This window comes from Vipera berus (genome assembly GCF_964194415.1).
Source record: "Vipera berus genome assembly, chromosome: 4".
NCBI lineage: Eukaryota > Metazoa > Chordata > Lepidosauria > Squamata > Viperidae > Vipera > Vipera berus.
In genome coordinates, this window is record NC_138206.1 from 3,770,291 (window position 1) to 3,787,186 (window position 16,896).

At 43.1% G+C, this 16,896-nt stretch overlaps 1 protein-coding gene across 1 annotated transcript in view; it reads left to right on the forward strand.

Moving 5' to 3' along the window:
- The first annotated feature begins 4,141 nt into the window (after positions 1–4,141).
- GDPD5 (glycerophosphodiester phosphodiesterase domain containing 5) overlaps positions 4,142–16,896 on the forward strand; it is a 76,334-nt gene continuing 63,579 nt past the window's right edge. The window contains exon 1 of the mRNA XM_081327838.1: positions 4,142–4,450. Within this exon, the coding sequence (XP_081183964.1) occupies positions 4,334–4,450 (117 nt within the window). The 5' untranslated portion in view covers positions 4,142–4,333. The remainder of the gene's footprint in view (positions 4,451–16,896) is intronic.

Here is a 16,896-nt window from a genome sequence, read left to right on the forward strand (position 1 = left end):
CCAGCAACCGTCCTTTGTATGTTTTAGCCTCCAGTCCCTTAATCATCTTTGTTGCTCTTCTCTGCACTCTTTCCAGAGTTTCAAACCTTCGCTCTTTCCGCCGTGATCTGAAAACTTACCTATTTGAACAAGCTGGCCTGGTCTAATGGGTTTGGGGTATTTTAATTAGTAATTTTTAATTATTTATTGTAATGGGCTAGTTCTATTTACTCTTATTTTTAACTTTTGTATATTGTATTTTTATTGTATTTTTATTGCCCTGTACACAGCCCTGAGTCCTTCGGGAGAAAGGCGGTATAGAAATTAAATTTAATAATAATAATAATAATTATGGTGACCAAAACTGGATGCCGGATTCCAAGCGTGGTCCACGATGATTTGAATCCAGACGAATTTGTTGAATCCAGACGAATCTCCTTAGACCCTTTCCAGGCAATGCTATTAATACCAGGGCGGTTATTTTGGCTTGTCTTTCGGCAACTTAAGTCCTTGTCTCCCTGGCCGTGTCAACGATATATAAAGTGTCTTGGCTTGGAATCAGATGCGAACGGATCCAGACAGCAAAAAACTTGGCAAGAGGACAAAACTCCTTCTGGGCTGGTAGCTGTAAAAAAAAAAAGTGTTGTGTGAACTGCTAATAGATTAATCATCAAGAGGGACTTAAAAGGGGATTTGGGAAAAAGGGCCTCCTCGCCTTGTTAGCAATAATACAGGTAGTCCTCGCCTTAACGACCGCGATTTAGCCCCAGATTTCCGTGGTTAAGCAAGACCTTGTCTCTGCTTTCATTCACTGCCTTTTTTAATCCGGCCGGGTCCTTGACTTACGGCCACAGTTGAGCCCAACATTTCTGTCGCTGAGTGAAACGTCTGTTAAGCTTGAGTTTTCCTCCCATTTTACGACCTTTTTCTTGCTACAGTTGCTAAGTGAATCAGTGAAGTTGTTAGTTTAGTGACACGGTTGTTAAGCGAATCTGGCTTCCCGCCCCCCCCTTCCCCCCTTGATGTTGCTTGTCAGAAGGTCACCAAAGGGGGTCAGGTGAAAAACACACACACACACACACACACAAACACACACAAACACACACACACACACACACACACACAAAGGGACACTGTGACCATCTTGAATACGAGTCAGTTGAATTTTGATCACATGACCCTTACGGTCGTAAGTGTGAAAAACGGTCCTCAGTCGCTTCGTTCAGGGCCGTTGTGACTTCGAACGGTCGCTAAGTGGACGGTTGTAAGTCGAGGACTATCTAACCATGAAGGGTCCTTGAAGAGGGTGGGGAGAAAATTCCGTTCAGTAGCATTCAATGTGGTGGGATCTGCACCGCCAACCTGATATCCTCTAAAACTTCGTTGGACTACAATTCCCAGAATGCCGTGCCAGCCAGCTGGGGGTTCTGGGAGTTGTAGTGCTGGTCCAGTTGGGGTGCACCAGTTAGGAAAGGCTGCGCTGGAGCCAACCATTCCTTTGGGAGGAAGTGTTGGGCTGCAAACCAGGTTTATTTTAGTCCTGCCTACGCATGACATGCCGTGGCATGCGGACTGGTCCAAGACTGGAGGTTTTTATGAAGAAATTGGGCATCTCTCTGTCTGAAATGGTACAGGGTTTCCTGCCTGAGCTGGGGGGTTGGACTAGATGACCTCCAAGGTCCCTTCCAGCTCTGTTATTCTATTATATTCTGTTGTTTTATTCTGCAATGATCCTTTCAGTGATAGGATAACTTTTACCTCTCTTTTTATCTTTTAAAAGATAAAGAGCTCTCTCTCTCTCTCTCTCTCTCTCTCTCTCTCTCTCTATTTCTCTATTATCTATTCATATCTGTCATATCCATATCTTTTTGTCTACTTATCTCTCTCTCTCTCTCTCTCTCTCTCTCTCTCTCTCTCTCTCTCTCTCTCTCTCTCTCTCTCTCTCTCTTATCTATTCATATCTATCCTCCTACCCATATCTTTCTGTCTACTTATTACTATCTCTCTTTCTCTCTTATCTATTCATATCTAGGATTAGGATTTATTAAATTTATATGCCGCTCTCCTCCCTAAGGACTCAGGGTGGCTCACAACAATAAAAAATTAAGAGACATAAAATATAAAAAATTAAAAAAGAATTAAACAAGGAATATAAGAAATACGGGACAATGTAACACAATAAAAACCAAATTAAAAACCATAGTCAGTCCAGGCCCGCTTGTTGGAACAACCATGTCTTCAGGTCACGGCGGAAGGACCGAAGGTCAGGGCTCGTCCGCAGCTCCGGGGGGCAGTTCGTTCCGGAGGGTCGGTGCGCCCACAGAGAAGGCTCTCCCCCCGGGGGTCGCCAGACGGCATTGCCTGACCGACGAGGAGGCCGACTCTGTGGGAGCGAACCGGGCGATGGGAGGTTGACAATGGCAGCAGGTGGTCTCGCAAGTACCCCGGGCCTATCATATCCATGTCTGTCTGTCTGTCTGTCTGTCTGTCTGTCTGTCTGTCTGTCTGTCTGTCTGTCTGTCTATCTATCTATCTATCTATCTATCTATCTATCTATCTATCTATCATCTATCTATCTATATCTGTCTATCTATTTCTCTCTCTCTCTCTCTTATCTATTCATACCTATCCACCTACCCATATCTTTCTACTTATTACTATCTCTCTTTCTCTCTTATCTATTCATATCTATCATATCCATATCTATCTGTCTGTCTGTCTGTCTATTTATCTATCTATCTATTCCCCCCCTCTCTCCCGATTATCTATTATTTATCCATCTATCCATATCTTTCTGTCTAATTACTATCTCTCTCTCTTTCTCTATTATCTGTTCATATCTATCATATCCATATCTTTCATCTCTATGTATCTATCTATCTATCTATCTATCTATCTATCTATCTATCTATCTATCTATCTATCTATCTATCTATCTATCTATCTATCTAACAATTCCTCTCTTTCTCTCTCTCTCCCAATTATTTATTCACATTTACCCATCCACCCATATCTTTCTGTCTACCTATTACGATCTGTCTATCAATCTCTTTCTCTCTTTCTCTGTCTATTATCTATTCATGTCTATCCATATCTTTCGGGCTACTTATTATTACCTAGCAATCTCTCTCTCTTTCTCTTTCTCTCTCTCTGCCTCCTCATTCGTCCTTCCCCCCCCCTCCCCAGGTGCCCATTGCAAAAGGTGAATAATTCATTTCTCCCCCATCCTGCTTCCTGTTTTATTTCGGTGTCTGAAATGCTTACCAGCCAAGGACCTGAATCATTCATAAGCTGCCTTCCAGAGCTGCAGGGAGCCGAGCTCGGAGCCCTCTCCCCAAAGACGAGGCCGAGATACACGTGGGAAGTGCTTTGGTAACGCAGCATAGCAATTTCCACAAACACGGAAGGAAAAACATTGGATCAGCTCCGTTCTTTGCAGTTATGGCTCTTCCCCCTCCCATTTCTTCGGAGAGCATAAACTAGGGGGAGAGGACTTTTAAGCCACTATGGGTGGTCCTCGACTTACGACCGATCGCTTAGCGACGCTTTGAAGGTATGACGGCCACCCTCTGCCCCTGTGGTCACTGGATCTACATTTCCGGGGCTAGAATTAGAGGAATTAGAATTAGAATTAGAATTAGAATTAGAATTAGAATTAGAATTAGAATTAGAATTAGAATTAGAATTAGAATTAGAATTAGAATTAGAATTAGAATTAGAATTAGAATTAGAATTAGAATTGACCTTAGAGGTCTTCTAGTCCAACCCCCTGCTCAGGCAGGAAACCCTAGACCAGGGGTAGGCAACCTCGGCTCTTTTATGACTCGTGGACTTCAACTCCCAGAATTCCTGAGGCAGCCACGCTGAGGGGAAAGGGAGAGGTTTCCATGCTGAGGCATGCTGGCTCAGGAATTCTGGGAGTTGAAGTCCATGAGTCATAAAAGAGCCGAGGTTGCCTACCCCTACTCTATTCCATTTCAGACAAATGGTTGTCCAGTCTCTTGAGGCCCCCACAAGCTAATTTCAGTCATGGATCTCTTCCTTGGCAGGACTTAGATGAGGGGGTCTCCAAACTTGGCCACTTGAAGACGTGTGGACTTCAACTCCCAGAATTCCCCAGCCAGCCATGCTGGCTGGGGAATTCTGGGAGTTGAAGTCCACACGTCTTCAAGTGGCCAAGTTTGGAGATCCTTGACAGATGAAAAACGGTGGTACGTTCATGAGATGTTTCTCTTAACTCAGTTGCTCCAGAGTTTAACCCAATTCTTCCTTTTTTCTTTTTCGTTTTTTTTGCAGGGGGTCTCACAAGCCCTGATGGACCTCTGAGAATTCGCAACCGGCCAGCTGGAAGAGCATGGTTAAACACCAGCCACTCCAATATTATGAGCCCCAGTTGTGCTTGTCATGCCTGACGGGAATTTATGGATGCCGGTGGAAGCGATACCAGCGGTCACATGATGACACCACAAAGGTGAGCGCAATGGCGGGCCAGGAGGGCCTTTTTGAATGGGTGAGTCCCGACGTTGGGGCCTGAGACCTTGGTTTGGTCATAAAGTCTAAAGGCCTAGAAACTGAATGGCAGATGCTTGTGACCTGGGTCGCAACCAATTAGATTAGAACAATTAACCAGTGGAAGCTACTTCGGTGGAGTCCTTGGTGCTCTCTGAGCTTGGTTGCTTTTTTTTTTTGCAGACGTCTCATTACCCAACTAGGTAACATCATCAGTGCTAGAAGGGGTGGCGAGGTTTGCTCTCTGCTTATATACAAATGGCTTGGCCTGTCAGGGTTGGTGGGAATGTTCTTGGTTGTTCCTTGATTAGGTTGTGGTTTTACTGTTAGCTTGTTCGTCTGAATAGGAAGTTCCTTGCTTGGGGCATGGTTTTACTGCTTCATTGTTGGTCTAGGGCAGGGGTAGGAAACCTTGGCTCTTTTATGACTCATGGACCTCAACTCCCAGAATTCCTGAGCCAGCTATGATGATTCAGGAATTCTGGGAGTTGAAGTCCATAAGTCATAAAAGAGCCGAGGTTGCCTACCCCTGGTCTAAGGTTAATCCTGGTGTTAAATCTCTGCTTATCCGGGTGTTGATTGCTGGTGAAATTCAGCTTTTTGAATTTCTCTTGCGAAAATGGTGTGCAGATGTTGTTTATCTCTATGTGCCTGTGGATGGTTGATTTGACTGAATCAGAAGTTGTAGATCAGGGGTCTTCCAACTTGATGATGATGATGATGATGATGATGAGGAGGAGGAGGAGGAGGAGGAGGAGGAGGAGAAGAGTTGTTGTTGTTGTTGGAGGTCTTTTAGTCCAACCCCCTACTCAGGCAGGAAACCCTATCCCATTTCAGACAAATGGCCGTCCAGTCTCTTCTTAAAAACTTCCAGTGTTGGAGCAGTCACCGTTTCTGGAAGCAAGGTGTTCCACCGGTTAATTGTTCTAACTGTCAGGAAGTTTCTCCTTAGTTCTAGGTTGCTTTTCTCCTTGGATTAGTTTTCCTGGCTGAGGAATTCTGGGAGTTGAAGTCCACAAGTCATAAAAGGGCCTAGTTTGAAGACCCCCTCGCTTAATGACACTAACCGGAGACTTCTGGAACTGCCATTGTTAAGTGACATGTTAAAGAGGACTACCTGTAGTTTTTTTTTTAAAAAAAATAGGGAAATAAGTGACTGAGCACAAAGCTATGGAAATGCCCCCAAATTTTCAGCAAGCATCTGTTTGTTGATTTCTTCTCCAATTACCCTCTGCACACCTAAGAATTCAGAATTTGTTGGAAGCGGTATATAGGGTCTGCTGCTCGAGCAGAGGGCTGGACTAGATGACCTCCGAGGTCCTATCCAACTCTATTATTCTACGTTCTAATTGTGTTGGTTTTAAAAATGGACTTTAATGTTTTGGTATTGCTGCCTTGGAGTTTCCCTTGACTGGTGTTTCTCTACCTTGACAACTCTAAGATGGGTGGACTTCAACTCCCAGAATTCTGGGAGTTAAAATCCACCCATCTTAAAGATGTTCAAAGTTGAGAAACATGACCTGGGATGATCAAACTTTTTTACTCCTGGTGACGCTAGTTATCAGAAGAACAATGTAAGGAAGTTTTCGCCCCCAAAGCTATAACATTCCCTGCATTGTTTTAAACCATTGATTCTGTTTGATTTATCATAATTTAATTTTTGGCCCTCTTAAGAGTGAAGCTCCTTTTAGACACCCCATCCCTGTATCCTTCTTGGATTTTAGCCTCCCTCATATTTGGTGCAAAAGCTTTCAAAATTAGGAGTACCGGTAGCTTCCCCGGGGTTTTAAAATGGCAAATTATCTGAAAATGTTCTTTTCAGGAGGCTAAAAGCTGGAGAGTAGAAGAACATTTACATTTTCCCCCAAGCAAGATTTATTTTAATAGAAAGAAGAGTCGGAAAACCTTTGTTGTTGTTTTTAAAAAATAAAGGGTTCAAGGGCTCTCTTTTCTCTCCATGCCTCTGTATACATGCTGGATTTAATTAATATTTCAAGAGATCAGCAAGGAGATAGCCCACCTGTCTCTCCTCCTGCATCTCAATTTATAGCGGTAATAAGAAGACAATCTACAGCCAGTAATTTTTGCACCAGAGAAGCATTTTTCAAAGTTTCTGTACTACACTGAAACCGGAGGAAATTGCAGCTCACAAAAGCCAATGCTTTTGAATAAAACGTGTTAGTTGGAAAAAGCACTTCCAGATTCCTATTTTTTTTTTTAGTAGACTTAACATGGCTGTCGTCCTGTGACTTATGCTAAATCAGGGCTCTTCAAACTTGGCCCTTTGATGACTTGTGGACTTCAACTCCCAGAATTCCTCAGGCAGGCATGCTGGCTGAGGAATTCTGGGAGTTGAAGTCCACAAGGGCCAAGTTTGAAGACCCCTGACATAATGTGAGGGGAAATAATGCTAATAACTCAGAAAAAGCTAAACTGGTATTTCTCAACCTCGGCCATTTTAAGAGGCGTGGACTTCAACTCCCAGAATTCCTCAGCCAGGCGTGGGAGTTGAAGTCCACAAGTCATCAAAGGGCCAAGTTTGAAGACCCCTATGCTAAATCTTTCAGGAGTCTGAGGTGCACATGGCAAAACCAGCCAGAAGTGGAGTTTTTCGGAGCTACCATATTTAGGATTGAAAGGGAAAAATTCAGATTTCAGAGTTGGCACTCAGAAACCTGAATTTTCCCCTTTTGTTCCCAAATAAACCCATGAACCAGGGCTCTTCAAACTTGGCCCTTTTATGACTTGTTCCACTGGTTAATTGTTCTCACTGTTAGGAAATGCTTTTCTCTTTGGTTAGTTGTTGTTAAGTGAATCACGAGGTTGTTCAGCAAATCCGGCTTTCCCCGTTGACTTTGCTGGTTGGAAGCTAGCTGGGAAGTTCGCAAATGGTGGTCATACAAATGTATAAATAAATATAAATATAAATGGTGGTCCTATAACGATGCTGCAACCATTGTAAATATGTGCTGTTGCCAGGGGCCCAGATTTTGATCATTTGACTCTTGGGATGCCGTGATAGTCATAAGTGCGAGGACCGCTCGTAAGTCACTTTTTAAAGTAGGGTTGTCACTTCAAACCATCGCTAAATGAATGTTTGTAAGTCAAGGACAACCTACCAAAGGCAGAAGCTTTTGCGAAGGCTCCTTCTAATAAAAGGGCAAAGATCTTTTAATTCTTTTCCCAGACAATTTGGGTGCCAAGATTTGAGCTCTCCTCCATTAAAAGCCGGCTTCCTCTTGCCACAAATGTATTGTTGTGTGTGTGTGTGTGTGTGTGTGTATTTGTGTGGGAGTGCGAGAAAAAGGGCCGTACAGCCCGCAGCAACAAATGATAGAAACTGTCCTACAAGCTGTGTTGCCCTTTGCAAAACCCATTTTAAATTAAATCATTAATGGCTTTCCCAGAGAGCAGCGAATAACCCTGATGGACGTGTTTTTTCCTCCCAGTTAGACGGACCACAGGAAACCTTTTAAGTGTTTTGGGTTCAGAGCTTTGTCGCTAATTGCAATGGTTTGTTAATAAAAAAAAGCCAGTTACACTGAATAGCTTTTCTTTTATGAAATGGCTTTTTTTCAAAATGTGTCTCTCCCCAGATGGATAAACTGAGCTACGATGTGGGTCTAAAAGCTGATTCTTGACCAGCCAGGAATAAAAGTAGATTGGATCAAGTTAGACAAACATTAATTAAACCCAGGGGGTGGGTGGGTGGGTTTGGACTACAAGACCTCCAAGGTCCCTTCCTATTCTATTCTATTCTATTCTATTCTATTCTATTCTATTCTATTCTATTCTATTCTATTCTATTCTATTCTATTCTACTCTACTCTACTCTACTCTACTCTACTCTACTCTACTCTACTCTACTCTACTCTACTCTACTCTACTCTACTCTACTCTACTCTACTCCATTCCATTCCATTCCATTCCATTCCATTCCATTTTTTAATTCTGTTCTGCTCTATTCTATTCTATTCTATTCTATTCTATTCTATTCTATTCTATTCTATTCTATTCTATTCTATTCCATATTTTCTATTCTATTATTATATTATTATTATTATTGTTGTTGTTGTTGTTGTTGTTGTTATTATTATTATTATTATTATTATTATTATTATTATTATTATTACTATTCTTCACACAGTCAGCCAGATGTTTGGCATTTTCCTCTACCTATTGAGTCCTTACCAAGGACCTGAGATAGGCAGATCTGGATGTTTGATGATGATGATATTGTTATTGTTGTTGTTGCTGTTGTTGTTATTCTATTCTATTAGTATTATTGTTTTTTGTTGTTATTCTATTATTCTAATTATTCTTATTCTTATTCTTGTTATTCTGCCACTTTTTGAAGTAGCATCACTTCGAACAGCCACTAAATGAAAAAACAAACAAAAACTCAACACCCCCCCCATGCAGCTTTTTGCCTTCTGTTCTAAAAACGGCCCTCGGATGCTGATTAGGAATAAAATTTGCATATTTTAAAGCTCAGCGCAACATTTGGCATCTGCAAATAATTTGGCAGCCCTCCCGCTTAACTTGAGACCCGGGGAAGGGTGGGTGGGTGGTTGAACAAATGGCCTTGCTCCAATAAAGACGTTGAGGTAGGTTATTTATTCCCTGGGCTGTTGGCCAAGACACCTTCCTTCCATTCCGTTTTTGGCTCTGCCCTTTCCCAGTGCCAAAAATATATGAGCCAGGAGAAATCCATCCTGATTTTTCCTGACTGCAGGAATTCCACTTCAAAAATCAACCAAGACTCTCTTTCCCCTCCCAAATTCTGATAAATGTTATCCATTCAGTTATCTCCCAATTCTAGCTAGCGCTAAAAAAAACAACAAACCACTTTGGACATTCCTTTAGAGCAGTGTTACTCAGAACAAGATGGTGACAGAGTCGGAAGGGACCCTTGGAGGTCATCTAGTCCAACCCCCTGCTCAAGCAGGAGACCCCCATACCATTTCAGACAAATAGCCGTCCAGTTGTTTTTTTTCTTTAAAAACCTCCAGTGATGGAGCACCCCACAACTTCTGGAGGTCGATGACAGCTAGTCGTCAACTTAACAAGCATAATTTGAGTCCAGAGGTGAGACATTTTATTGAGTTTTGCTGCGTTTTAGAACCTTTTTTCTTTTCTTTTTTTTGCTGCTTTTAGTTAAGTGGATCATTGCAGTTGTGAAGTTAGTCACACAGTTGTTAAGTGAACCTGGGCTTTCCCCGTCGATTTTGCTTCTCAGAAAGTCACAAAAGGGGATCAAACATGACCCCGGGACACTGCAAGCCATCATAAATATGAAATCAGTTGCCAAGCATCTGAATTTTGATCACTTGATCACAGGGATGCTGCGACGGTCGTAGGTCACTTTTTTTGCAGTGCCGTTGTAATTTTGAACGGTCACTAAACGAGCTCTTGTAACTCGAGGGATTACCTGTAATCGTTCTCACTGTTGGGAAATTTCCCTTTGTGTCTAGATCGGTTCTCAAGCTTGGCGACGTCAAGAAATATGGGCTCAAGGTGTTTTTTAGATCTGTAGCATTTTGTGTGGTCTTAGTAAGATCACACTTAGAATAGCGCAACCAAGTTTGGTCACCACCATGTAAAAAAGATGTTGAGACTCTAGAAAGAGTGCAGAGAAGAGCAACAAAGATGATCAGGGGACTGGAGGCTAAAACATATAAGGAACGGTTGCTGGAATTGGGGGTGTCTAGTTCAGGGGTAGGAAACCATGGCTCTTTTATGACTTGTGGACTTCAACTCCCAGAGTTCCTGAGCCAGCATGGGGGAAAATATGGCCCCTTCGTGACTTGTGGACTTCAACTCCCAGAATTTCTGAGCCAGCATGGGGGAAAATATGACCCCTTCATGACTTGTGGACTTCAACTCCCAGAATTCCTGAGCCAGCGTGGGGGAAAATATGGCCCCTTCGTGACTTGTGGACTTCAACTCCCAGAATTCCTGAGCCAGCATGGGGGAAAATATGGCCCCTTCATGACTTGTGGACTTCAACTCCCAGAATTCCTGAGCCAGCGTGGCTCATCTTGGAAACCTCTCCCTTTCCCCTCAGCATGGCTGGCTCAGGAATTCTGGGAGTTGAAGTCCACGAGTCATAAAAGAGCCAAGGTTGCCTCCCCCTGGCCTAGTTTAATGAAGAGAAGGACGAGGGGTGATAGGACAGCAGTGGTCCAATATTTGAAAGGCTGCCACAAAGAAAAGTTGGGGTCAAGCTGTTCTCCAAAGCACCAGAAAACCAGACAAGGAACAACGGATGAAAAGTGATCAAGGAGAGATTCAACCTGGAAATAAGGAGAAATTTCTTGACAGTGGGAACAATAAACCAATGGAACCGTTTGCCTTCAGATGTTGTTGGTCCTTCATCACTGGAGGCGTTCAAGAAGAGACTGGACTGCCATCTGTCAGAAATGGTGTAGGGACTCCTGCTTGGGCGGCGGGTTGGACTAGATGACCTCCAAGGTCCCTTCCAACTCTGTTATTCTAAGTTCTAATTATTCTCACTCTAATCTCCCTCAGATCTTTGGAGATCCAGCGAGATCAGCGCACCATTCCTAATTTAAGAGTAGACCGGAGAGCCGCTTGTCAGAAATGGTCTCCTGCTTGAGCTGGGGTTGGACTAGAAGACCTCCAAGGTCCCTTCCAGCTCTGTGCCGATCAGTTGAAAACACACATACCACACACACACACCCCATCCTGCTTATTCTTTCATAAGCTGCAGGACCTCAAGAATTTGCTATTTGCCTTTGCAACACAACACACTGTCCTTTGAATCCCTCTCTTCTGCCCCCACTTCCAAACATAAATAAATAAAATAAAGTGGAGGAGGTATTTTGCATCTCGGATTGAAGTGGTGCGAAGGAGATATTATTTGACAATGCACACCAGCTGAGCTCAAGGTGTGGGGGCGTCAAGGTGTATAGCTTCATTGTTCTGGTTGCTCTCTGCTGTGTGGGCTGTGGAGAAGTGAGGGGCGGCTGGGACAATTGGGGAGCTCAGTGGCTTCTTTGTGCAAATGAGTGGGTTGGCATGGGGTGGGTGGCTGGGTGTGGGTCAGGAGACAGAAAAATGGGCAAAGTATCTTGGGCAGCTGGATCAGAATCCCCGAAAAAGACAGCCTGTTTGCATTTTTTTTTATCTTGTAGGAACTTTTCTCCATTGATATAAGGCAAGGGGAGGCAACCTTGGCTCTTTTATGACTCGTGGACTTCAACTCCCAGAATTCCTCAGCCAGCCATGCTGAGGGAAAAGGGAGAGGTTTCCAAGCTGAGCCATGCAGGCTCAGGAATTCTGGGAGTTGAAGTCCGTAAGACATAAAGAGGCCATAGTTCCCCCATGCTGGCTCAAGAATTCTGGGAGTTGAAGTCCACAAGTCATGAAGGGGCCAAAGTTCCCCCATGCTGGCTCAGGAATTGTGGGAGTTGAAGTCCACAAGTCATGAAGGGGCCAAAGTTTCCCCCATGCTGGCTCAGGAATTCTGGGAGTTGAAGTCCACAAGTCATGAAGGGGCCAAAGTTTCCCCCATGCTGGCTCAGGAATTCTGGGAGTTGAAGTACACAAGTCATGAAGGGGCCAAAGTTCCCCCATGCTGGCTCAGGAATTGTGGGAGTTGAAGTCCACAAGTCGTGAAGGGGCCAAAGTTTCCCCCATGCTGGCTCAGGAATTGTGGGAGTTGAAGTCTACAAGTTGTGAAGGGGCCAAAGTTTCCCCCATGCTGGCTCAGGAATTCTGGGAGTTGAAGTCCACAAGTCATGAAGGGGCCAAAGTTTCCCCCATGCTGGCTCAGGAATTGTGGGAGTTGAAGTCTACAAGTCGTGAAGGGGCCAAAGTTTCCCCCATGCTGGCTCAGGAATTGTGGGAGTTGAAGTCTACAAGTCGTGAAGGGGCCAAAGTTTCCCCCATGCTGGCTCAGGAATTCTGGGAGTTGAAGTCCACAAGTCGTGAAGGGGCCAAAGTTTCCCCCATGCTGGCTCAGGAATTGTGGGAGTTGAAGTCCACAAGTCGTGAAGGGGCCAAAGTTCCCCCATGCTGGCTCAGGAATTGTGGGAGTTGAAGTCCACAAGTCATGAAGGGGCCATAGATTCCCCCATGCTGGCTCAGGAATTCTGGGAGTTGAAGTCCACGAGTCATGAAGGGGCCATAGTTCCCCATGCTGGCTCAGGAATTTTGGGAGATGAAGTCCAGAAGTCATAAAAGAGCCAAGGTTGCCTACCCCTGATATAGGGTTTCCTGCCTGAGCAGAGGGTTGGACTAGAAGACCTCCAGCGTCCCCTCCAACTTCGCTGTTCTATTATTTCTGTTATTGTGGTTGGATTTTCAGGGCTGTGCCTTCAACCCAGGGCTGAAAACATGAGATAGCAGCAAAGCTTTGGCGCACTTAAGTGTGGGGAAAAAAACTGGTGTGCTTGAAAAAACATGCTCTCCCCCTGAAAAAAATATTTTATTTATTTACAGCCAGTAAATAAATAAATAAAATCTTGCTGGGCGGAAAGTCAGAAAAGCAAAAACTCTTTGTCTGAAATGGTATATGGTTTCCTACCTGGGTTGGACTAGATGACCTCCAAGGTCCCCTTCCAGCTCTGTTATTTTGTTATTCCATTAATGCTGGCCGGCTGTCACTGCTGCTCAGATGTTCCAGGACCGTGAGTGTAAAATGATTATCTGGTGTCCTTCCGGATGTTAGATTCCACCTGTCTTCAGTGAGTCAACGTGACCAACATGTGGGAGCCGTAATCTTCACCCTTGGAAGGATGCCGGCTTGCTTATCTTGGCTCACAATGATGTAATCCCTCCATCCTTTAACCCAGGGGTCTTCAAACTCGGCCCTTTTATGACTCGTGGACTTCAACTCCCAGAATTCCTCAGCCAGCAACTGACATGTACTTATGACGGTTGCACTGTCCCTGATTCCCGTTTGCGACCCTCGTGACGAGCGAAATCCGTGGGGAAGCGAGATTCACGTCACAGCCGTGTTGTTAACCTGACAGTTGTTAAGTGAATTTTGCCCCATTTTACGACCTTTCTCACCACAATTTTGTTAAGCGAATCATTGCGGCTCTGAAGCCAGTAACACGGTTGTCAAGCGAATCCGGCTTTCCCCATTGACTTTGCTTGTCAGAAGGTCGCAAAAGGGGATCACGTCTCACACACACACACACACACACACACACACACACACCCTGGGACGCTGCGACCATCGTAAATATGAGTCAGCTGCCAAGCGTCCGAATTTGGATCACGTGACCCCGGGGAGGCTGCGACGGTTATGTGAAAAACGGCCATAACTCACTTTTTTCCCAGTGCCGTTGTTACTTGAATCGGTCACTAAACGAATAGTTGAGGACTTCCTGTGCAGAGCAAGAAACAAAGCAAAGAAAATTTCTGCTAAGTCCAGAAGATTTTCCTTAAAAACAAATTCCTCTTTCAGAAAACTGTTTTTTTTTAATGGCTGCAGGGAGCAAAGGGTTAATTCTCCCCTTTTTGTCTCTTTGGATAAGCCCAATAATTAGCAAAAACCTCCCCCCCCACGGCCCCCCACTCAGTTGAGGCTGTTTATAGATTTAAAATGGGGACAAGAACAAGGAAATGTTGCATTTAGTGTCAATCCCAGCTCCGGAGCTTGTATTTTAAGCTGATCGCTCAAAGAAGGTCATACGTTTGAGGACTGCACCATCTATATTTGCTCTGTAATTTACTTGGGGTGCACAAGGTGGCTTTTAAAACGTTAGTGATAAATCACCCGCAAACCGAAGCCGAGTTGATTTCTTCCAGGGGGAAAAATATATATATTATTTTTTGGGTGAAATTTCTTCCTGTCTGCAGGCTAACAAGGCCTTGCTTAGAATGTTAGAACTGAACAGAACAGACTAGAAATTAGAACAGAACAGAACAGAATAGAATAGGAATAGAATAGAATAGAATAGAATAGAATAGAATAGAATAGAATAGAATAGAATAGAATAGAATAGAATAGAATAGAATAGGGCAGGGGTAGGCAACCTCGGCTCTTTTATGACTGGTGGACTTCAACTCCCAGAATTCCTGAGCCAGCCATGCTGAGGGGAAAGGGAGAGGTTTCCAAGCTGAGCCATGCTGGCTCAGGAATTCTGGGAGTTGAAGTCCACAAGTCATGAAGGGGCCAAATTTTCCCCCATGCTGGCTCATGAATTCTGGGAGTTGAAGTCCGCGAGTCATGAAGGGGCCAAGGTTGCCTACCCCTGGAATAGGGAATAGGACAGAATAAGGAACAGGACAGAAGAATAGAATAGAAATATAGAATGGAATGGAATGGAATGGAATGGAATAGAATAGAATAGAATAGAATAGAATAGAATAGAATAGAATAGAATAGAATAGAATAGAATAGAATAGAATAGAATAGAATAGAATAGAATAGAATAGAATAGAAAATATGGAACAGAATAGAATAGAATAGAATATATGGAATGGAATGGAATGGAATGGAATAGAATAGAATAGAATAGAATAGAATAGAATAGAATAGAATAGAATAGAATAGAATAGAATAGAATAGAATAGAATAGAATAGAATAGAATATATGGAACAGAATAGAATAGAATAGAATATATGGAATGGAATGGAATGGAATAGAATAGAATAGAATAGAATAGAATAGAATAGAATAGAATAGAATAGAATAGAAAATATGGAATGGAATGGAATAGAATTAGAATAGAATGGAATGGAATGGAATAGAATTAGAATTAGGATAGGATAGGATAGGATAGGATAGGATAGGAATAGAATAGAGATTAGGGATAGAATAGAATAGAATAGAATAGAATAGAATAGAATAGAATAGAATAGAATAGAATAGAATAGAATAGAATAGAATAGAATAGGAAATAATAGAAATAGAAATAATAGAATTAGAATTAGAATAAAGCTGGAAGGGACCTTGGAGGTCTTCTAATCCAGCCCCTGTGAAAGGTTACAGGTGGTCCTCGACTTAACGACTACAGTTGTGCCACAATCCGGCTTCCCCATTGATTTGGCTTCTCAGAAGGTTGCGAAAGGCAATCACATGACTCAGGGACACTGCGCCCGTCATAAATATGAGTCATTTGACAAGCGTTGTGAGTTTTGATCATGTGACCGTGGGGGATGCTGCAACGGTCCTAAGGGTGAAAAACAGTCCTAGGTCCCTTTTTCAAGTGCCTTCGTAACTGAATGGTCACTAAATGAACAGTTGTAAGAACTTCCTGACAGTGAGTACAATCACCCAGTGGAACAGCTTGCCTCCAGATGTTGTGGGTGCTCCATCAGTGGAAATTTTCAAGAAGAGACTGGACAGTCACTTGTCCGAGAGGGTGTGGGTTCTCCTGCTTGAGCAGGGGGCTGGACTAGAAGACCTCCAAGGTCCCTTCCAGCTCCTATTCTATTCTGTTCTGTTCTGTTCTGTTCTGTTCTGTTCCGTTCCGTTCCGTTCCGTTCCGTTCCATTCCATTCCATTCCATTCCATTCCATATTTTCTATTCTATTCTATTCCTTGGTGGAGCAGTGGGCTAATGCCTCCTTAAGTAACACCAGCTGCCTGCAATTAGTGCAGGTTGGAGTCCCACCAGGCTCAAGGTTGACTCAGCCTTCCATCCTTCCGAGGTAGGTAAAATGAGGACCCAGATTGTTGGGGGCAATTAAGCTGACTTTGTAATAATGCCGCTTGGGGTGTGTGTGTGAAAGCCCTAACAAGCAGGCATATACATAGAATGAAGGCTACTGCTAAGCTTGTAAGCCGCCCTGAGTCTTCGGAGAAGGGCGGGATATAAATGGAATTAAAATAAAAAAAATAAAAATAAATATTCTATTCTATTCTATTCTATTCTATTCTATTCTATTCTATTCTATTCTATTCTATTCTATTCTATTCTATTCTATTCTATTCTAATTCTATTCTATTCTATTCCATATATTCTATTCTATTCTATTCTATTCTATTCTATTCTATTCTATTCTATTCTATTCTATTCTATTCTATTCTATTCTATTCTATTCTATTCTATTCTATTCTATTCTATTCTATTCTATTCTATTCTATTCTATTGACTTACCGATCCTTTTGGTTGCTGTCTTCTGCGCCAGTTTAAATCCTTTTTTAAAATTTAAATACCAGCAAACGGTACTCCAGAAACAGACATACCCCAGATTTGTATAAAAGCATCGCTGTTTCATTTTCGGCTCATTTCCTAGTGATCCTTAGTATAAAACCAGCTTCCTTACCCCCCACACACAGACACCTCCGGGCAGCAACACAACCGAAGAACAACACTTTCACTTGAACTAGTCACAATCACTGCAAGAATTTTTTGTTCCCTGGATAGTTGCAGACAGGTCAAATTGCCTATCCGTGTGGCTGGAAAAGCAGAAATAAAACCAGG